At 43.8% G+C, this 23,889-nt stretch overlaps 1 protein-coding gene across 1 annotated transcript; it reads left to right on the plus strand.

Annotated features, from left to right (window-relative positions):
* Positions 1 to 197: 197 nt before the first annotated feature.
* Positions 198 to 22,105, plus strand: LOC138196627 (transmembrane protein 164). The gene is made up of 6 exons (XM_069146871.1): positions 198 to 1,089; positions 9,041 to 9,090; positions 12,930 to 12,996; positions 14,437 to 14,515; positions 16,780 to 16,880; positions 20,588 to 22,105. The coding sequence occupies exons 1-6, from the start codon at positions 652 to 654 to the stop codon at positions 20,792 to 20,794; spliced, it is 942 nt and encodes a 313-aa protein (XP_069002972.1). The 5' UTR covers positions 198 to 651; the 3' UTR covers positions 20,795 to 22,105.
* Positions 22,106 to 23,889: the final 1,784 nt, after the last annotated feature.

Genomic DNA, 23,889 nt, shown 5'->3' on the forward strand with positions numbered 1-23,889 from the left:
GCACGATTGTACGAGCCTGAACACATCATTAAGGTAGAAATTCTGCATCAGCAGGCATTCAAATTTGACCTTTTTTTTTATTATTATTTTTTTTTTTTTTTAACTCCCTTCTGCAGTTAGTGGACTTTTTTTTAATTTTATTTATTTTTCTCGACTTCCCCTAGACATGTGCTCAGCCTGCGAGGCAAAGGTCCGGGTTTAAAAAATCAGCACCACCCTCCACTCCTCGGTTCAGTAAGGTAGCTTTAACTTAGCTACCTATCCGGTTGTCGGCGCTACAGCTAACAGACGCCAACTCGACCTCCATCAAGCCGCCTCGTAGCTCCGTCTCGCTGCGAGCACGTCGCCAGCCCGCTCCGCTCATCCGGAGGATGCCAACGTGTCCACGTTAGCTCGCTCGGTTGCTAATTGCGCGTGTGGACAGAGAGGATTTCGCCGCTGCCCGACAACACCGGCAGGCAGTATTTCCTCCTCCAGCAGCAGCAGCAGCAGCCGCCGCCTCCTCCTCCTCCTCCTGCCGCTAAGCTGAAGTTCCTCCTCTCGTCCGTGGATGAGGTAGATCTTTCAGCTCGCTCATAACACACCGAGGTGGTGGATACATGTCTACCTCTCCACCACGAGGCGAGCAACGAAAGGGAAATCTCGCAGTTCATGTTTCGCCAAGAAGTCAGTGTGACGTCTTTTATTCCATCTTGTTCGTATCTTTTCCAACACGAGAAGAGGAATATGTCCAGATATAACGTATACAGCCTGCTGGACTGGGTCTACGGCGGGGTGGACCCCAAGTTCGAGGGCAACGGGGGCCCCGAGTGCGCCGCCTTCATCGCGCCCCAGCAGCGCGTCAGCGAGAGCCTGCTCATCCTCCTCGTCTCCCTGGTGGAGATCGGCGTGGCGCTGAAGAAAATCAACCTCTCCAAAGAGCTCCGAGTGCTCGGGAAGGAAGGCATAAGGGCGAAGGAGGACAGTCTGGGCAAGAACCTGTTGCTGGTCGCCCTGTGCATGACTTTCGGAGTCGAGGTTGGGTTTAAGTTCGCCACCAAGACTGTGATCTACCTGCTCAACCCCTGCCATGTCGTGACCATGGTGCAGGTAAGCATGACACGCCGGGGGGGGGGGGGGGGGGGGGGGGGGGGCTGATGTTTGGGATTACGTGTCTCTGTGTGCACTCCCCAGTCTGGTTTGTTTAACGTGAAGGAAACACCCATCAAACACGTTTGAAAACACACACACACTGCTATGTAATTCCCCTTTTCTTCCAGACACGCACTGATTGCTGCTTTATGAAGTATAATGACATGTTGGTTGGCTTTGAAGAGGCTGTTTTCATCAGCCCAGACCTGACCTCAGCCCTCTCCGCCTCTGACGACACGTCGTAGTTGGTGTGCCACCTCGTTATTACTGGTTCCTTCACATACATAAGCATTAAGGTCCTTCACATGAATAAGCATGCTTTCCATGGTCCTTCAAGCTTTAAAACTGTGGTGCCAAAGTGTGGCAAACATCCTGGTTGTGTTTGTCTTTGAGTCGGATATACTAGTGAAGGTCTGTTTAGTCAACCTTCTTGTTTTTCCACTTGTTGGCCATCTCAGACTGTGCTTAGGTCCAAGAAAAACTTGGCTATTGTTAGGTTTATCTTAAAACTTACATAATTGGAATCAACGATTCTTTTAAAAGTCATTTTTCCATTCATTCTAAGCCACTGTTTATAGTATAAGCCTAATCATAGATAAATAATACACAAACAGCGTATGAAGACGAAGAACTGTGGAAGTAAACATGTCTGTTTGCCCTCGAGGTTTTTGTAAAGAAAAGTTGCACAGGACAGCTTTATTATACAAAGGCTATTACTGAAACATTCAAAGACATTATTGTCGATGCATGGTACCAATAAACAAAATATTTATTTTGCTAATGCTAATTCCCCACTCATGTTTCATTGAATTATAGCAGAAGAAGGGGGCACATTCAGATGACATCATGAAAAGAGCACCAGACTCTCAAGGTGGAAAACGTGGAAATAAAACAGTTCTGTTAGTTTCATCCGGTTGTTTTTGTACACGACAACGATTATGCAAAGTGAATGCGATCAGGTGATGGTGTAATAATTGTGACAGGCCTAGCTGTCATAGCACTACTATTAATGCTCATTAATAAATATATAACAATCAATATAGCATGTTTTAAGGCACTTTAAAACATGACAGAAGCAAATGTTTGAGGTCTGATCTCGTCTGTATTATAGAATTGTTCCAGTTCTGCCATGAAAGGAGACACGATGTCTCGACTTCAGCCCTTGAGGTGAGCTGGGCGTCATCTGATTTGAGCCCATATGTTTGTGACTGGAGGAGACCGTGTCAGGAACAGCTTTTTAAGTTGCCGAGCAGCAGCAGCAGCAGCAGTTCAATCTGAGGTTAACAGAGTTGGGAGTTAAGCTCTTTGTGTTGCATTTTATTCCGCTTGAATCAGAGGTCACGGTGTACACTACCTGCATGTTTTCTCCTCTGTACCTCCGGGCTGTCTGACCTTCATGGAGCCGGATTGCACGGCAGCAGGTCATTGCAAACTGCCTTTTAATGGATCTATCATGCAGAGCGAACATGATGTGTTGTTATTATTTCAGATTTCATGGAGGTAGTATGACAACCAGTGCACACTGATGATTTACAGGCCGTGATAAAGAATCGACTGCTGGCAGCAGAGCGTCCTTGACGTGTGCTGACCAAGGTCAAGATAATCCTCTGCAGGTATTCGTTATGCCTGTTGACGCTCGAGTCTGATCAGGGAAGGAAATTAAACGGGAAGTTATCTGGTTCTTTTGCCATCTCCGCAGGGATTGGCTGCAGACGTTTGCAGGTGAGAAGACCTGGGGCTTGCTGGAGCTTGACTGTGTGATACCACAAAACTAGGTGGAGCCAGACGTGTGCTATGCATTCCTGCTTTGTTGAAGGTGATGCCTGAGGGCTCGGTGGCGCAATATTAGGATTTCTTCAGGGAGGACTACACCGAGATTTAATATGTTGAATATTTGACAGCGGGGATTGTGTTTCACCAAATACACTGACTCATTTTATAATCACAAGTTCCTCATGTTGGACCTGCAGCGTTTGGGTGTGGTTGCTTCCCTCTTAATTCCTTTCAGGCCTGGTGGAAATCTCTGATCCAAACACCTAATAAGGTTTGCAAAAAAATCTCGAAGTGGTCATGTTTCCTGTCTCCTTTGAGCTCAGTGAGCAGTACGCCTGGAAACGATAATGAGGAGTTTTACGAAACATTTTATAGGCTGAAAAAATGTTTCCATGATGCCCCGTGAGACGTGCAGAGCCAAGTGTTTGCTGGAGTTGGAGTTTTTGTGCGTTCGGTCAGCTGGGATTTGTGGAAAGTTCCCATGTGGCTAACTATTTCACAATAAAGTGCCTGTAGCAGGAGGGCAGTGCTTTTCTTGTCCCACTTGACAGACCGCATCGTGCACATGTTTATGTCGTGACGCGATCGGGAGTCCGTACAGGGTGTTTTATTTTGAAAATTGATTGGATCCTCTGTGCCGTTCCTCTGTCTGACTTCCTGCCCGACTGATCTGATCTGATCTGATCTGATCTGTGCGCCTTGATGCGGTTTTAACAGCGGCTTCCACCCAACAGCAGCGAGCGACTTTTGCGACGCCTTTGTCGCGTGTCGCAGCACATCTGCTGGAATAACAAGAATTATGTAGAACGGCAGCGTTCAACTCTGGTGGCCGTGTCCGAGCTGAAAACAGCAGCAGCGCAGCTGGATCTGGTGGAAAATAGGCTTTACCTTTCACCACAACACTGCCGTGTCAAGTGACGTCAAACCTTCTTCCTGGAGGTCTCAAAAACTCCCGACTTTCCCAGTGAGATATTTCCAGCTTGGCAGGCGTCCAGGTGTATTTTCCCATTTGGAGGTCAGAACTTTCGCCCTTCCCATTTGCTCATGAATGCATCATTAGTACCGTCCTTGAGTAATCAGCACAGGCATCTATTTCACCAGCGAGTTGTTTGATAGAATATAACCTCTTTACTGTGTTTCTATGCTGCGGTAGGTTGCCACACAGCAGCCGCAATGTCTCAACAGCAATGAATAATATAAAGGAAATCTACATATTCTATAGAGGACTGAGGGTCGGTGATATTTCACCGAAATACAGATTTCTGGTGTGTTTTTCAGAGTCTGTTGTGCACGCTACTGTAATTTTGGGAAACTGTGCTATTTACTAAAAAAAAAAAAAAAAAAAAAACTATTTAGTCATAATTAAAATGTTTATTAGTGGGAAAATAATGCCTTGTCGTGCATAGAGCAGCTGTGCCAGTTACACCCGGCAAGCAGACATCACTCAGCACAAGGTGACGGAGTCCCACGGTGTGTGAAGAGTCCAGTGCGCGATGACTGATGAGAGGATGCTTCCCACCTGACAGCACAGATGTCTGGTTTAGTTCCCTCCACATGATACAAGAGCGGTCACATTGTCACGCTGACAGACATCCGACTGATCAGTTCACTGTCGTGGATTCTCATTTGAGTCCAGTGGATGTGGGTGGAGCTCCTTTAAACGAAACGGACACCACGCGGTGTGGACGTGTTGGACAAGTCGGCATATAGAGGACTGAGTATTGCTCTTTATGTCTATAACTATTAGAAAAATAAACGTGGCACATTTATTTTCTTTGTTTTTCTCTGTCTTTCTTGTAAAGTTTATGATCAGTGACAATGCACAAATACAAAAATGATTTGCTCTGCAGTTTATGACATGTCATTGGCCAAAGCTATTTTGTTGACATGCTAGATTTATTAGCCCACGAAGATATAGAGCCAGCGGTTGTACCATCAAAGTCAGGACTCCTGACTTTTGATGTGTCCTGACACCAAACAAATTACTTTGATACTATTTAGCAGCCTATCCTCTTCCTTCATAACTAAATTTCTATCCACACTGACGCTTTTTTCATTTTAAAATATGTCATTTTTGCTTCGTTTACGCAGGAGTGAATCTCATCAACGTCAGTGAGTCACAGCATTTACCATATGTAGCCTCTACTTGGACGTCGATTAAAAACATTCGGTTTCAACTGAGTTAAATCTCACATTAAAACGCCTTATTTCACTCTTTTCAAACATATATTTGGCCATGTATCTGTCTGAGTTGCGTGTGCTTATGTAAATTGTAGCTGCAGAAAATAACCTGTTCCACTCTCCTCTTCTCCCCTTGAATGAACACAAGATTTGTACCTTAATGTAATAGTTCCTTTTCTTTAATTGATCTTATAAAAGTGTTACTGAAAAAAGTATTGTTCAAGAACGGGCATGGAAGTCTCTTCATACACCCAAGAATCCCATTTGACACGCCATATAGACTTGTATAGCCGTAATCATGACTCCTCGTCTGAGGTTGTTTTTATTATTATTACTCCGGAAATACTGTCCCAACATAAAGGTTGAAGAAATAAAAAATTCTCCAGCACCGTGTTTATGAGCCGTCCACGTGAATTATCACCTGCTGCAGGATTCTCCGCTGAATTTCCTTTTCATGCATGTCGATGGGTAAGACGCACACGACGCCCTTTTATCGAGTGAACTTTCTTCCCTTGTAGATCTTGCCAGCGTTTCCCGTGTGACTGCACACACTTTAAAATACTGATAGATACAGTACCTGCTAGGCTGCTGATAAATGTTGCTACAGGCTGCAGGAAACATTAACTCATCGCTCTGCAGCACAGCAGCAGCTTTGACTACACATAGCTTTGCCTATAAATGAAAGTGCCTTGCTGTTAACAAGCTGCGTGCAATAAACAGCCAGCATCACTGTAACAGACAGTATCATTATCGTTGAGCATAGGCACATTTAGTGTATCAGCTGTTGCAATAACCTCCAGCAGAGCAGACCGTCGACTCGGATTACACTGAGAGCGCTGCACTTTATTACTTTATGATTCCCCTTATCAAAAGGAAGTACGACTTATCAGTAACGAGGACTGTCAATATGAATTGGGCCCCATTGATCTTTCTTTGAAAACAATATTCGGCTGCACTTTTACTTGAAAACTTCTCAGCAGCAATAATAAAAAAGTTATTGCTTACTTTTAAAATGGATATATTTGCAGTATACGACGAGTATGTGACGGTAGTTTAAATCAACAGAAAGAGAGCCGGGTTCATCATTCCAAGTTACCTTAAGCTGTGTGTTTGAGCTTTTCCATAGTTTGTGCTTCACTGTTTTTCCCAAAAGTTGTTCTTTCAGCCGGTTTGGCGTCCCCTTGAATGACTGCTGCACCCGGAAGATCAGAAAATACAATAAGACGCTGCTTCTTTTATCATTTGTCACGTTATTTTCGGCCTTTTCTCACTCGACTGGAAGCAGGGCAGCGACAGAAAACAGGAAAGACGGTGGCATCATGTGTCTCAGCCTCATGTACCTTCAGAGAAAATGTCATTTCCGTTGCGAAATTAACAGGGAGAAATAACTGAGAGTTGATTGTGTTTTAATGCTGCAACAACAGCGTTGAGGTCGGTTTGACTCATAAGTGTTGGAGATGAGCTGGATGTTTTTATTGGTGCTCCAGCAGCAAGCGCACAGTGATGATGACATCACTGTTTGACCCTTGAGATGTCGACTGAGCGCTCTTGAGTCTTGTGCTCGTTTCCTCTCCAATCATACGTTCTACCACTTGTTTCTGAGTGCAGCATCAGCGGCCGCCGCTTCTCTCTGCTGCGTTTCTTCAGCCGAATACTCCAATAATTTCAGCCACGTCCTCTGCGCGCATATTTTGGGATGACATTTTCACCGTAACGCAACTATTTGCAGCAGGAGCAAAGAGAAGAAGTTTTCGTTTTGGTGCACCATCTAGAGCGCCCCCTGGTGGCCCAGGCTGCTCGACTAGCCGGCAGTTCTTCCGGTCATCGGCTATGTCCCTGTACGAGCCCGAAGACGGTGCAGGTGGAGGAGGAAGAACTGCGGCTGCTTCCCAGAGACGCGCACGTGTGACCAAGTATGACTAAAAAAATGTTCACGGGTTGCACCGCTGCGACTGAAGATCATGTCTGACTGTGCAGGCGTTTAGCATTTTGATAGATCACTGGATTACACTTCCTTCTTACCTGTCAATAAGATTGTGACTTCATGGGTCAGGATCCCACTCATTCATTGATCCTGGGTTTAAAGCGAACTGGCCTTGTCAGATCGATCAACTCGGACTGGCTTTCCCTGACATTATTTCTCGGCCTCGATTCATCGGTCTAGAATGAACTAAACTGAATGTCATGAAGGAACATCAGTTATTCCGGGACAACAGTGTCAACATTCACACAGATTATTTGCTCAGTTTCACCGTGTGCCAACACTGTAATCTGAGAAGTCCTCGTCAGGAATTTGCATTAAAGAAATGTCCGTGTTTGTTCTGTCGTGTGCTGTGAAAATGAAGCCGAGCCTTTCAGTGCTGTTCTCTGACATTTATCTTCATATACAACTGATTCACTTTAGAAACGTATGTTTGGGTGAAACATCATACCTGAATTCTTTTTTGACACCATATCAGAACTTGTTCATGTTCAAAATATTTGTTAACAACTTTAACGTTGTTGCTTTGGCCACATAAACTGTGTATACTTTACACAACAGCTTGCAATCATCTCTTCATAATTGCTAGCTTGTTTGTTTATTTATTTAATATTAAACACTTGGCACTCTTACATCCTCATAATGGCTTTTGATATATTTAAAACTGAAGACTTCAGGGCTCCAAGTCAGTGTGTGTGGTGAAATTGGTTTGCTGTGTCAGACATGATACAAAGGAGCCAAGTGACAACATTTGACTGCCAGCAACAGAATCCCAAACACAGAGTATAAAGTTGTCTGACAGTAAGAACCCATCTCTGGAATCTGCAAGTGCCAACAATAACAATCAGCTCTGGCAAGCAAGTTTTATAAGAACATTTTCAGATACTGTTACACTCTAATTATTAATTGTGAGAAGTTAGAACAGGAAATAAAGTCTGGAAACTTTCAGGGTTTTTTCCCACAATATGCATCAAGTTTTTGTTTGTTCTCTGCAAACCTCGCTTGTTGAAATAATCTTCCTCTGTTTTGTTCAAAGTTCAGATTAATCCAAATTGATATTCAGTATTCAGCAGATCGATTCCTAAAACCTCTCCCAAAAACAAAAAAAAAAGACAAAAGAAAAACCAGCCCAGGGCCAGTTGGTAGTTGTACAACAAATCTCAGGTCAATTGCTTTCTTGTAATTTTGTTTCCACCCTGCAGGCAAACTAACTTTTCCATGTGTCAGATGGTGTTTCGAACCAATCCATGTTTGCAGGATCCTCCGGTCCTGCAGCCCGGTCACGGCACAGATTGGTAACCTGTGTTTTCATTCTAGAAAAAAAAAGCCATCTTATTTGATAAAAGTGAGTCCTGGCATTGGAAAGACCTTTTTTTTTTAACCGATTTCTCCTTTGTTTCCAAATGACTACATTAGGTTTTTAAAGAAAACAGCAGCCAGATTTTTGTACCTGTGAACATACAGGCTGTTTTGGAAATGACTTTGTGATTTTTTTTTTTTCTTTTTTTTTTCCTTTGAATTAAAGCGAGGCTCATGTTCATGCAGCTTTCTAACAAACTGATTATTCCTCCTCTCCCTCTTCAACCAGCAGCGAGCTGCAGACGTCTTCAGTCGACAGTTCTGTTCTGAAATCAGGCAGTGAAATAAATTAACGCCAACACTTGTCAGCCATTGTAGCGCTTTCAAATTCTCCCCTAATTGCGCGCCCATCCTCCCGAGTCCTGTCTCGACTCTGCGCAAAAGTTTTCCTTGATTTGAAGCGAGATGCGCCCCGCGGCTGCCTGGGGGATGTTCTGTTCAAGGCTCCTGCTCTTATTACGTTAGCACAAACTTGTTAAAAGCAGCTAGTTCATTTTCTTTACTTGCAGCGCTGAGAGCCGGAAGCTCTAAAAGCATTCAAGCTGTTCTGCAGTGACTTTATGAGTTTAATGCAATAATGTGGTTTCTCGTTTCTCTCTGCGCTTTCCTCAACAGATCTTCCTGCTGGCCTGCCCGCCAGGTAAAACAGCGATGGTTGTATTCAGGTGAGAGTATGTCTTCAGTGTCTTAGCCTTTTTTATATCCAGTTATATTGAACTCTGTATTTTGGCAATCAAATATCAGGTTTTTAGTGCAAACAGTAAAAAGGCCAAGTCTCGGTCTCTGGTATCAGAGGGACACCCAACCCTCCATTTCAACCGGCCATAGCTGCAAAGCAAATCTTGAATTTGATATGAATTGATTGGGGCAGACAGAGACAAATTAACATGGATTTTGTTGTCGTTCAAGAATAATTGCTGTTGACATTGATTATAATCACTCCGGAGTTTTATTGTAATGCTTTTGCTTGGCTTTTATAGTCTCCTCAACAGCGCCTCTGTTCGGGGCAGTTAATTATTCAGGAGAAATGTCTGTGTTTTTGCCCGTGGGAACACGATGTGGGATTTACTCCACAATAAACACAAGCAGGGTCACTTTCTGTTGCCATAGCCGTGGGAGTCTCCCACTGAACAACTGCAGTGAGCAGTAACAGCTTCATGAAGTCGCTGCAGCCGAGTCTGTCACGACATAGAAATGTGAAACAAGTATCTCATCTCTCGAGGACAAATTAGGTTCTTTCGCATAATAAACGAGTACACATAGGATTGTATCAGCTGGAGAAACGCTTTCACTAGTTTTCCATTTACGTAAAAAGGTACGCATGAATAAACTTTGTTCACAAGATTAACATTTGTAGTTTGTAGATATGACATTTTATGTGCAAAAAAACAGCAAAACATTTCAAGCAAAAATACTGGAAAAGTTTGCTAGGAACTATTCTATTATTAATCGACTATTTGCCCCCCGCCCCCCACTGTCGTCATCGTTGCATGTTTCTGCTGTTCGCACCGGGATATCTACTCTCACAACGCCACGCAGTTTTACCGTGGCAACAGAAAGTGCGGTTGGATACTGCAGCTAATTGGCAATCCACCATGACGTCATCCGTTGATTTGTGTAGTTTGACCCTTGAGTTTGGCATTTTGGCCGTTACCATGTTAGTTTTTTGGAGCCGGAAGTGACCATATTTGGAAGAGTTGAGGAGGAAGAAGAGGCGGATGTGACTAAGAACCCGAGGACATTATGCCCACCCACATCTGACTGTCTGAGGCCTAATATCTTATTAACGATGGGATTATTTTCAAAACGACCAGCAGAGCACTGATCAGAAGGAGGGAATTTAATTGAAGACACCATTATGTAAATGTATTGACTTCATTTTTCATGAGAAGTTGAAGACTTTTAAATGGAAGTCTAATAGAGCCAGTGGACTTTTTTTTTTTTTGGAGCCAGAGAGCTGGTTAGCTCACTCAGAAGATGCAGTTGCCCACAGCTCTTTCTTTCTATTGCTGCTCATTCTGGTTGCATGACTCCCATCAATATAAAAAATGTATCCACTATCATAAATGCAAAAAAGATTTAGATTTTTATTTTTTTTTGGACACGTTTATGATCCCCAGCTAAACTTGGGTACAAATATGTTGCATTTCCTGTGATTGTTTCGACCCGTTTTAATCTAAGTAACAGCTGAAAATGCTGGCTTTGATTTAGAGTATCATATTAAATATGTAGTTCTGGTACAGCCTTATTACAGTGAACAGGAAGCAGTGAGGCTGAGAGCAATTAGATAAAACCTCTTAAGATTACATTTTGCCTCATTTCCTATCAATCCCACTTATGTACAAAAACATTGTGAATCCAGTGAGGGATGGTGGATCATGCCGGGAACAATCAAAACAACGAGATAGAGAGATGTGATGTAAATACACTGGGAGGCTATTGCAGGAAAAAAAAGATCCAACCAGAGATTAAAGTAAACGTGTGAAAATACCACGTTTTTCATCAGGATACAACAGCCTCTGATTTCAGAACTCTTTTTTATTATTATTATTATTATTATTATTATTATTATTATTATTGTAAAGAGAATATTAAACTGGGGTTTTTTTAGGTTTTTTTTAAATTTCCCTCTCTGCCTCTTCTACATGCTGAATGCGGCTCCGTTTCTTATATCAACAGCTTGTGCAGAACACACACACACACAGAAGCAGCATCAGTATTCAAGAATGGGAGACCACCTCTGTCTGCAGACTCCCTCCAGCTGCATCTATTAGCTCGTCAGGCTAAACAGCTGCAGGCAGTGCATGAAGAGCCAACGTATGTTATGACAGCAGAATTACTTTATACACTCAAAGATGGATATATTCAAGCTGAGACGTATGGCTGGAGAAAAGCTCAAGCATGAAATCACGACTGATGACAGCCGCTCAAATCATGTGTGGATACATGCACAGTTATGGAGCAGTGAATATAATCATCAATATATGAAAATAACATCTCTACCACCGCACAACAGGATCAGACATTCAGGTCTTCATCTAAGTATTGACTGTGACACGCAACATATGTTATAAAGTGGTCGAGGCCGATTGGTTAAAGGCACCAGACCATAGACTGTGAATACAAGTGAAGCTTCCAGGTCTGTAAAATGAGACCCATTTGGAAGTTCTTTAAACTGCAGTGCAACCGAGGGCTACTAGGGGTCGGCTTCAAAAAGGCTCTGGCTCCTTTGACTCCCATTCAACTTCTCTCATGAAATACAAAGTCAACTTAAGTCATTCTGAAGTCATTTCCTAAAATCACTCCTTGTTATTAGTTTTCAGGTGGTCCATCTGTCAATAATACCATTATTAATCCGAAAATAGGCCTCAAAAAGCCGGGCCGTGTGTGTTTGACTGACAGGCCTGTGGTGCAGTCAGATTTCTACTTTCGGCGGGCGGGGCGTAAAGCCGTCACTTGTCCAAATGTGGTCAGGCTCCAAACCAACAAGATGGTGACGGCAAAAAAAAAAAAAATCCAAACTCAAGGCTTCACAACGGCCGTTCACAAACCAACGGGTGACGTCACTGTTGGATGGGCCGGTCCCAGTCTATTACCACCAGGCCAGGAAACACTATGCAGAGGTGGCTAATGATCAATACATGTGAGATTGAATGAAACAGAATGCTTTTCCACGACGGTCCAGAGGCCCCCCGGAGTGACAGCTGGGCTCATCCGAGCTGACATCCGTACGGCCCTGCTGTTTTCCCAGTGACCTTGGCTGTCACAACAGTTATTTTGGCTCGTTTGACAAAGAGAGCAGTCGGAGGAGATAGACGCAGGTTCCACACTCTTGACACATAAGCTCCCGGGCTTCTCTCCTGTATACGCAGCCTCTTAAAATAAATCTTGGGTTTAAAGGAGGCGTTTTTCCTCATGTCGGGTGAGCAGAAGTCAACCGAACAAGCATCACACTCGCCCCGTCTGCCGGAGTCGACAGGCTGCGTGTGCACTGAATGGTGAGCGAGGTGGCAGCAGCTGTAGACCGACGTGCTCTCACCAAAGGCTGAAATTTATTCACAGTACGATCTTGAATGAGAGCGCGGACGCGCTTGATTTGTATCGATTGAGTCAAAGCAGCAACTTTCTTAACAGCTCGAGTGTCTGAAACGTACGGCGAGAGCGAGAGGCTCTAATTGGCTGAAGCCTCTCCGACCTGACTTTTCACCATCGACACTCCCACGAGGCACCGACCCGGCCAAAGACTCAGAGACAGCTGCTGCCTCACGGCATCGGGGACGACCCTTGATTGGCTTCCGGCTTCGCTGAACAGGATGTGCACTGTCCTCCACCTGTTCCTATGCACCTCTTTCAGCGCTAATTGATTCAAGCTAATATGTCAGTAACGCGATGATGCATGCAATGATGTGATGGGGGACGTGGAGTTGATCTAATTTCTCAATTGTAATGACATTTAAAATTTGTTTTATGTCTTAACGTTGTTATCGTTGGCTTGTGTTTCCAGGCTGCAGGTCCACATGTTGAACGGAGCTTTACTGGCCTTAATGTTCCCTGTAGTCAACACCAGACTGGTGAGTAAGCACCGAACTCATCCACAGGTAGCTTTGTTCTGTCTGAGAAAAGTTAACAAGGACATTATCTACACGTTTCGCCGTCTGTGACAGCTCGGCAAGCGGTAGCCCTGCGCTTTGATGTGTCTAAAAAGACTCCGCTTTGTGACATTTTATCTCCTTCTTGTCAAGGATGTGACATTTATACGAACGGCATGTTTGAATAAATGCAATTTTCCCACTGGAGGATGAATCCGCAGAATAGATTTGAAGACAAAAGTGGCAGAAAAGGAGGAGTTTGATTGACGATGGAAATCTGCTGTTTCAGTGAAGGAGATCTGAGCGAATCAGTTCAGATCTGGTAACTCTGCCCGCTTGAAAGGCTGCAGATAAAAGAGCGGATGCAGCAGATAATGCACTCACTTAAAATTCTATTTGCTCAAATGGAATCAAGTTTGGACAGTTTGAATGTAAAAAAAAGAAAAACAAACTTCTGACAAGAAACCCATGAACATGAAATGCTGTGACCACAGAACAGTTCTTACCTCAGTACAACAAAAGTCTCTGTCTGTAGTTCCCTATCGGATGAGGAAAAATCTGTTTCTCTCAAACGAGGAAGTTTGCAGTCACAGAACATGATGAGTTTATGATAAGTTAACTACTAATAAATGAAGAAGTAGTTTACACCAGATCCTCATAAATCTTTTTGTAAAACATTCAATTATACATTAAACTATATAAATATTGGTGTACAATTTAAACGGTTAAATAAAAATCATTTTTATTATAAAAAAAAAAAAAAACAGTAATGTCTGACCCGACTGTGGACAAAGATTCTGTGTATTTGATCAATCACACCGTTAATGATAAGTCCCTCCGCTCTAGCAGTGTGTAGTTTGTGTTTTATGCATGTTTATTTAATTATTTTTAGTCAAACGTCTGTCTGCGGACGTGTCTGCTGATCCTCGGTCTGCTTCGGCTTGCTGTCATGTCGCGATGTCATACTCGCAAGTGTACGAGGAGCGATCGAAGAGGTCGGAGACTGTTGTTGTGGCGCTTTGGACAGAGCGCGGCGCGGTGATGTGAGGAAGAACTCCTCCCGAGTTGCGTCGCTTGATCAACATCGGCGCCCGAGTTACAAGCGCCGGTGATGGAATTGATTGGAATACTTCTTCACAAAGGTTATCGCGTCCCCCTGCTCCGTGCTCTGTTTGCTTGCCACAGGAATAGTCTCTGAACTTTCTGATCGCCTCTCTTGTTTCCCTGGCAGCCAGAGTAATTTGGTGAAATTGCACCGCAGCTTCACCTCTTACATTTTCAATATGGAAGCAGAGCTGCTCAAGAACGGGGCTCAGCGAACAGGATTTGTGCTTCGGTCCTGCAGAACGTCGGGTTTTGCTGTACAATCATTAACGTGTGTTGTAAAGAACTGAAATGTTTTGCTCTCTCTTTCTACCTCAGCTACCGTTTGAGAAGGAGATCTACTACATCCAGCACTCCATGCTCTACCTGGTGCCTCTTTACCTTTTCAGGAAAGGAGGTGGGTGTTGATCTTCACTCATTAAATATCTTTAACCTCCATCGCATCTTACAGCTCATTTTTGGGGTTTTCCATCGGTCAAAAGTTGTAGATAGTACCCAGTAACTTTTTTTTTTTTTTTTTTATGTCACCTCTCTATGTCTCTTCTAAAATTGACGTGAAAATTCTGCAGACCACTTGTTAGTTGGAGAGAATCATCACTGAGTCATTGTGCGTCCTGTACAAACCTGCTGCAAAAGCAACGAAAGCACCCACAATTTTAGTATTTTTTTTTATTCATTGGACTATTTTGATTATTGGAAACATGAAAAACCACCCTTTGGTCATATTAAGGAGGTGCAGAGCGTGATGGTTCCTGATGCATTGTTGCCGACCCGTACCGCTTGTGGTCTCACCGAGAAATTCCAGAAACCAAGAGAGAAGAGGTCGGGCCCAGCCGGTCTTTGTGGTCCGTGATGGTCTTGATGCGCCGCCACCGGCGCCGTGTGTCTCTGCCGTCTCCGAAATGGCAGCTAATCTTCTTTGTGCATTGATGTTTGGCTTTCCTGATCCCACGGGACGGGTCGGCCCCCTGCTGTTCTCAGACCGGCTGCGTCTCCGGCTCTGAAGGCGGCGGTCCGGACCCTCAGCGGCCTGTGGCCGTCCCCCGTCAGCCATGGTTTCTGGTTAGCCCAGGTGGGGATGGTTTTCACGTGGGTCACATCATCAGTGCATTTGGTGATGTAGGCGGTAACGGTCTCTGTGTGTTCCTGGATGTTTGTGTGGTTGTTGCCTGTTTAAAACGTGTCCCAGTCTGTGGTGTCAGAGCAGTCTTGAAGTGCAGCGGTACCGTTTTCTGGCCACATCTGGACCTGTTTCTGAGCTGGTCTGGTGACCTCAACCTCTCGGTCTGTATGCTGTTTTTTTTTTTTTTTAACAGTGATGTGGTCGGAGAGGCCGGGGTGCTGGAGGGGTGGAGCCTTGTACGTCCCTTTTAAAGGTTGTCTAGACCAGGTCCAGTGTGTTAGTTCCCCTTGTTGGAAAATCAACACGTTGGTATATTTTTGGAATCTGAAGGTCTGCGTGGTTGAAATCCCCGGCGAGAATGAGAAGTTGATCTGGGTGAGCTGTCTGTTGTTCACTGATGGCCTGATACAGTTCACTGAGTGTGTCATTCCTGTCCTTGTTGTTGGGGCTGGGGCTGGTGGGGGGGGGGGGGGGAGGGGGGGGGTGCACAGCGACCACCAAAATGTCTGTGAATCCCCTCGGCAGGTCAAACGGTCGGCATTTTACGAACATAAACTCCGCCAGCGGTGAGCAGCAGCTGCAAACAACCACAGCATCCTGACACCAAGCGTCCTTCATGTTTGCACTATGGACCTGTATTTGCAGTACATTTTTACATATATATATTGCGGTTAAGTGTCACTGTGGTTGTTGTTGCGTTATTGTTTTTATTGTTACATATTTATACTTTTCTTGCGTTATCTTTTTATTTTGCACCTTGTGGGACTGTGAGAAACAATATTTCCATCTCTCTGTATGTCTTGTACTTATGGTGAATCGACAATAAAGTTGACTTTGACTTATAGACAACAGCTTACTAACATGCAGATACGACCAACAGCACCGCAGCTGCATTATTCATCCTCATGCCGATATCACATGAAACAAAATGTCAACCAAATTCAGCAGCTTTCAGTATTTCCCCAAGAAACCCCAGCGTCCTTAGTGGCAAATACTACAAGACAGAAGAAGGAGAAAGTGTAAAGACGTTGGTGGGAGTAAACTGGATGTTTAAAGGAAGCTTAAAAGGACCGAAACAATCAGCAAGAAGCTAAGTCTGCAACAATTTGTCCCATCCAGGATTCTGTAATCTCTCTTGAAAAGTTGAATTGATAGAAGTCGAACAAATGAGAATTTTCTAGGTTGCCGCGCAGTCCTCCACAGTCAGAAGCTTCATTGTTCATTAGAAATGAAACACTGCAGCCCCACAAAAGGAAATCCTCGTTGTCATCGTGAGAGTGAATCTGATGCCTTCCCCTGGTGTTACTCAAGCAAGTGCAGAAACAGGAAAAGCCCGTTTGATACCACATCCTGTTGCTCGTTTTTCTCTGGTTGCACCGTTTCGGTTCAATGGAAATGTATTGCGCTGCGTCAAGTGTGTCCAAAACAGCAGTTGGTTTCTCAGTGTTTTTGCACAGGAAGCCACATTTAGCACATGTGAAACATTACTCTCGCTCTCTCCTACAAACTGATTCAGATTTGTTTCCTTCTCTTCACAGGTGTGTACAAGCCGGAGCCTCTGGGGGACATGTGGTGGGCGCTGCTTGCCAACGGCATCCTCTTCCTCTATCACTTCCTCTTCTTGCAGCTCCTTGGCCTGGTAAGATGGAGCCCTCTGCTGGGCATCATGGGACATTTCTCATTGCAAAGTACATTTTTATAGGGAGTGATCCCAGTATCACTTCTGTCACTGGTTTCATTTCCCAAGTCCCAAGTATTCAGACGTAGAGTTGTGGTCAACAGAGACAACAAGGATTTACAGATGTGCTGCAATGAAAACAAACCACTGCTGTCGAGGTTAAAGTTCACATTTTTCTGTTGACATGTTGGAGAGGTTCTTTAAATTAAACTAAATACTAAAGAGAGAAGGCAGAAATGTGCTCAAGGTGTTGGATGGCCACAAAATACTTATTTAACGGCAAGAGATTATAGCAGTGAGCTAAAAGATGAAGGCTGAAGCCGTGCTCATAATAAATACTATATTAGACCATGTATGTATTTACGGTCCAGATAATGAGTACATGTTTGTTGTACCTACATCTTAAGCTGTTGGTTGTGACCGAAAGAACGAGATCATCGATTACAATTGGTTTGCTGTGTAACGTGTGCTCAGCCTTTGATATGGATTGATCCTACAGGAGGGTGGAAGAGACTCTGGACAGGAAACACAGATTTATATAATATATATATATATATAATAATAATCAGATTAGACTGATTAAAATGTCCTTTTCAATTAATCGTCGAGTAGCAACAGTAAACGTACATTACGATATGTTAAACACTAAACATAACAGCAAGAAATATAAAAACACATACAAATATAAGTTATTTCGTGCATATTACAGTTTGTGATACTAACATTAAGTGACAGAACCCCCTAAGTTTTGAAATCGCAGTATGGCCATGACAGGACTATAATACAGATGATTCATGTTTTAATCTATCAGTATATTTCTACAATGTTGAATGTAACTGAGAAGTTGTTTATCGACAATGTTTCTGACCAGGAAACAACCAACTTCCTGTTCAGTCACACTGGAACATGGGTTACATGTGCACGAACATGTGTTGAAGTGTGGAAGGGGCGTTTCCATACATATGCTTGCATACATAGATGCATAAATAGTGTTGACAGACAGGTGTTACATTCCTGTCAGAGTTGGTCTGTTCAAACCGCTGCTGGCTCAGTTTTCCTGTATTTGGCAGGTATTTTCATGATTTTTGAGAGCTGATCTAGTTCATAAACAATCTCCTGTTTGGTGGAAGCTGGTAGGATTTTAATCACTCGCTGTAAATCCAAATGAGTCCTTAACAGCACAAGTGATGGTGGCTGTTTGATTGCAGAACTGTGCCTGGTTGTCCACAGGCGAAGCAATAAGTAAAAAAAAAAAAAAATAATAATAAAGCTTTTAAAGGTTGAAACTTGTGTTTCAATGACTGAAATCTTGGCAATGGAAAATGTTTGGCATATTAAAAGTAAGTTTTAAAGGCTTACATGAGGTTATAAAGAAGAAAAAGTCATATCGTGTTTGCAGAGGTTTGACTGTTTTTTTCATAACTGCATCACTTTTTCAGAGTTTCTCGGTTGTGTTTTGAAAGAGAGTTTCAGACGGTTGCAGAAATAAAGCTTTTGAAATCTTGAAAGTCATATTTAGAGAAATCTTTATTTTGAAACTTTGCCGCTCGTATTGCAGACTGTTCTGCCAGAGCCGAGTCTACGACACCAACTTGATTTCTGACGGGACGGTTTCACAGGTTCTGGTCTAAAACTTTTAAGAAAAGGCGGAATTGTGGAGCAGAGACATTTTGCTCTCAACTTATTGTTTGCTGTCGGCTGAAACGTCGTCCAGTCACATGTTGTATTCACCAGGTTAGTCTGAAAATACTGTAAAACAGAGTGCTGCAAGTGTGAGGAAAATAACCTCAAATGTAAAATATTGTTTGAAATATGACATTTTCTTCCATCCTATCAAAACTTTCTTTTTATAATATTCATATTTTTTAACATATTCAGTTTCAACCTTTTTTTTTTTTCCATTCGCAAAACATGGCATGACGTTCATCCCATAGGAAAAATTAAATGATAATAAAAACACCAAAAATCTGTACCGATTCAAGATCTATTGATCACTCAGCAGATGAATTAGTTTCTACAGTAAAATAAGACATTTTAGAGGATTTACAGGAAGTGAACTCATCTTTCTGTTAATTCAGCGGTTGTTTTTTTTGCAGCATAAATCCAGTTCGTAAGTCAACCATAACATTGTCTTAAAACAAGTATCGCATTTCACAGATTGGCATTCAATTCAATTCAATTCAATTTTATTTATATCGCGCCAAATCACAACACAGGTTATTTCACGGCACTTAACACATTAAAGTCCTTACAGCAAGACTTTACAATATTATAGAGAGAAACCCAACAATTCAACAATTCCCACATAAGCTAGGAGGGGGAAAAAACCTCCTCTTTAAGGGAGAAAAACTCCCTCTTAACAGGAAGAGACCTCCGACAGAACCAGGCTCAGGGGTGGGCGGAGCATCTGCCTCCACCGGTTGGGGTGAGAGGAGAGCAGAGAGAGAAAAGGACAGCATAGAGATAGAAGAGAAGAACTGTTGGTGGAGACGACAAGCGCAGGACAGAGACATGCAGCTCCATGACGGGACATCTGCAAAAGAAAAAAGAGAAACTACGCGAGCGAGGGAACTGAATGGAGACAACAGATAATAAGAAGAAACTATGGGAGAGAAAAAGATGGTGAGGTATGAGTCAGTTAAAGAGTAGGAGGAAAGAAAAGAAGCTCAGCGTGTAACGAGGTCCCCCAGCAGCCTCGACCTATAACAGCATAACTAAGGGTTAGTTCAGGTCTACCTGAGCCAGCCCTAACTATAGGCTTTATCACAAAGGAACGTTTTGAGTCTAATCTTAAAGCTAGAGAGGGTTTCTGCCTCTCGAACACAAACTGGGAGCTGGTTGGTTCCACGAGAGGAGCCTGAAAACTGAAGGCTCTGCCTCCCATTCTACTTCTGGAAACTCTAGGAACCACAAGTAGACCAGCGTACTAAGAGCGAAGTGCTCTGCTAGGATTATATGGTTCTATAAGATCTCTAAGATATGATGGAGCCTGGTCATGTAGAGCTTTGTAAGTCATCAAGATAATTTTAAATTCTATTCTTGATTTCACAGGAAGCCATTGAAGAGAAGCTAAAACTGGAGAAATATGATCTCTCTTGCTAAATCCCGTCAGTACTCTTGCTGCAGCATTTTGGATCAGCTGCAGGGTTTTTAATGAGTAATTTGGACATCCTAACAACAAGGAATTACAATAATCTAGCCTAGAAGTAACAAACGCATGAATGAGTTTTTCTGCGTCCCGCCGAGGAAGGATTTTCCTGATTTTATTAATATTACTTGGATGAAAGAAGGCAGTTCTGGAGATTTGCTTCATATGGTGGTTAAAGGACAAGTCCTCATCAAAGATGACTCCAAGGTTCCTCCCAGTTTTGCTGGAGGCCAAGACAACGTCATCTAGAGTAACTAAGTGATTACAGAAAGAGTTTCTGAGGTGTTTAGGACCAAGTACAATAACTTCCATTTTGTCTGAATTTAGAAGCAGGAAGTTTCTGGTCATCCAGGCCTTTATGTCTTTCAGACAGGCTTCAAGTTTTACTAACCGATTAGTTTCATCTAGTTTTATAGAAAGATATAGCTGAGTGTTATCTGCACAACAATGGAAGTTGATGCCAGTGCTTCCTGATGACATCTCCTACTGCTTACTCAGCCTGTCTGTCTCTGTTCTCCAGGTAACCGAGGTCAACCTGAACAACATGCTGTGCCCGGCCGTGTCCGACCCATTTTACGGGCCTTGGTACCGGGTTTGGGCGACGGGCCACCAGACCCTGCTGACCCTCATGCACGGGAAGGTCCTCACATTCCTCTCGCAACACAGCGGCTCCGTTTGCAAATGCCTGCTGGACACACTCCGACTGCGCAGCAAGAAAGTGGACTGAGCGTCCGGGGAGACGTCCCTCGGACCGAGCCTTTCACTCTAAATGCCTGATCTCACCGTGGAGATTTCCTTCTTCTTTTTTTTTTTCTTTTTTCTTTTTTTAAAGCAACATTTTAATGCATCTTTTAAGACTTAACCATCTGTTTTACTGAAACAAGTGAGCATTTCAGGGCCAGTGAATCCACGTGTCATTCTTTTAGTGTTGTAGTAGGCTTGCATACATACTTGCATGCTCAAATGTAACAGGCATTTTAAGGCTGGTAGTTAGCATTGTGGTGTTGGCCACATTTTAGCCCCCTCCTCTTTTTGTGTCTTTTTTTTTTTATTATTTTTATTTTTTTCTTCTTCTTCTTCTTCTTTTTTTTGGGGGGGGGGACTGACAATTTCCAGAAACATGTCAGTGAATTTGTGTGAGACTTCTCAAGCTGCCTTTTTGTAAATGTAAAAGTTTTGAGGACGGGAAACAGGAGTCGCACACACGTCGCTGCTGATCTGCAGTTGTTCCACGTTGTTGAACGCGAGCTGTTGTGAGAGTTACTGCTGGTTTATAGTGCGAGGAGACGCATCTCGGCACCTCGCCGCGTCGCCACGGCGGAAAGCAGAAACTTTGTCTCCAGCCCGTTCAGATCATTCCAGTTGTTGATAATCAGGTGACACGAGGATGTATTACATGCTGCGATTGGAAGCGCTGAATGAGGATTTACGGCTCTACACTGGGATGTTGTTGTGACCTCCGCCGAGGTGTGTGTGTGTGTGTGTGTGTGTGTGGTGGCGGGGTGGGGGTGGGGGTCGCATTTCTTTCTTTTTTGTTTTGTTATTTCATTGTGACGTCGGACCACGTTCGCCGAGGCGTATCCTTGAGCGCGTCGTCGTTTGCCGAGACGGAACAGATCTCGACAAAATGTGCGTCTGGTCTGAAATCACGCTTCGTGGCACTCGAAGAGAATTTCTCAAGTCAATCAAGTTCATCTTAAAAAAAAGCATCCTGAATTCACGCCACCACAACTGTAAGAAGTCACAGGTTTTTTGTAGGAAAAAAAACAAACAAAAAAAATGCATGAAGTCACTATGGGTCATTTATTGATTACCTATTGGAGAGAAAATGTGAAGCAGCACTGATAATTGGAAGACATCAGTCCTGGTAATTTATAACTTCAAGTATGAGGGGTGTGTGTGTGTGTGTGTGTGTTACTGTAGCATATTCTATACTTCACTGTAAAAAAAAAAAAAAGGGAGAAGAGAAACTTTTGTATTTCTATCAGTTTGAGTGTACGTGCTGTATTGACAATAAAAGTGAATTCAGTTGACCACAGTTCTCATTGTGTCTTCCAAATCTTTTCTTTTCTAACCGTCTCGCGTATTGCTGCTCCGTGTCTCCACTAGCACAGTAAACATGAATTGGAAGTTACTGAACGTCCTTACAATTTGGAAAATGTGCATATTCGCTTACTTGGAGAGAATTGGATAAAAAAAAAAAAAAATTAAAAAACACCTGTCAGCACTTTTAAAGCTCACTAGTTGACATATCATGTTGAGTTCATCTGTTCGGTGTAAAAACAAATTTTGCTGAGTTCATGTGCGGGAAAATGAACCCTGCGGTGAATTTTTTCTTCTTGTTTTGATGAAGTAAAAAAAAAGATTTCCCAGCTTTAGAGGTTTAAGAGGATTTTGATATTGTGATAACGGGGGCCTCAAAGGGAACCGCAAAACTCCTTTGTCGCCGAGTGACAGCTTGACTCCTGAAGACGGGCGCCTTCGCGCTGCGTGTCCCGGTCCTCTGCCCTCCGTGCGGCCAGACGGGACAAAAGGCCTCAAAGTGCCGCGAATCAGCTGAAGAGAGTTCTCACGGGACCGCAAGCACCTCCTGATTGCAGACAGTCGAGATGGGAGCTCCATCTGAAGTCACCACAGCGGCTGCAAAGAGGCCTCGAGGTGACTGTGGATGAAGAGGAGAGAGCTCACAAAACACGCTGCTCTTCTTTTTCAAAGGCGAGTTGCAGATGCTGTATTGCGGCGCAGCGACTGCGGGGGGGAAAACCTTCGGTGTTTTATTGCAGCGGGTAATGGAACTGACGCAAATGGCGCATTATATTACCCTGCTGAATTAAGAGGGAATCGACTGGACATCGAAACGTCCATTTGAAAGTTCATTCACTCATCAGCAGCCTATATTTGTTCAGACGGACGGGAAGTCGGAAGGCAAACTCGGAGAAAGTAAAGAGCTGGTAGGGTTTGACCTCAGGTCGGGGCCGGTATCGAGTGACCAGCTGGACTCTCTCCGAGCACTTTGCCCCGAATATCGCGTAACAAGGAGCAAAAGTATTTTCAGACACGCCTGCCCGGGCTGCTCCTGAGTTGGCGTTTCGGTGGACGATGTGGCAGAAAGGCAGGCCGAGCGCGTGAGGATCTTTCTCCCGATTACTGTCGCAGCTCAACGCAAACCCCGCGGCGTGTACGGACGACGCGCCCGTGTACGGGACTCTGGAGCAGCACCGTGCATCATGAACGCTTCAATTTCAGATGAATTTCGTCCTCGTCTTTGCCCGTTACAGAGTGGACAGAGTGACGGCAGCGTTACTTAGATAGTACAGAGCTTTACAATAGCCTTGTAATGAGAGGTACCTTATTATTATTGACAGTATTTCACAAAGGGTCAACGTTTGCATTTGTTCCGAGGTCACTGTAGCGGAGCACATGAGACTAATTGCTGTGCGAGTTTTCTTTGCCGTGAGCAGCACAAACAAAACACAGGCCAACATTCGATACCGCAAGTGTTATTGTGAATGCTGGTTTTCCGCAGATTCATCAGTTGCACATTCCCGCTGCCCATCCGGCGTTCTTCCACTTGGCAAAGGTGTTCGATTCACATCTGGCGACTTCGATCCACTCGCTGCGACTAAGATGATTTCTGCTGCGGGACGTCATCGTGGCCTTTTAAAAGATGGTGAACCGTGGCAATAGAGGCACACGATCTGCAGCGGTACTTCGATCGGCCTCGGCATTAAAGCCTTGATTAAACGGTATCGAGGGTCCCAAAGTGTGTCAGGAAAACATTCCCGACGCCACTACGCAGCTCCACCGGCAGCCTGGACTGTT

The sequence above is a fragment of the Embiotoca jacksoni genome, unplaced genomic scaffold (assembly GCF_022577435.1).
Source record: "Embiotoca jacksoni isolate LCO1_2020_lvr unplaced genomic scaffold, fEmbJac1.0.p SCAF_13, whole genome shotgun sequence".
Classification (NCBI taxonomy): Eukaryota; Metazoa; Chordata; class Actinopteri; family Embiotocidae; genus Embiotoca; species Embiotoca jacksoni.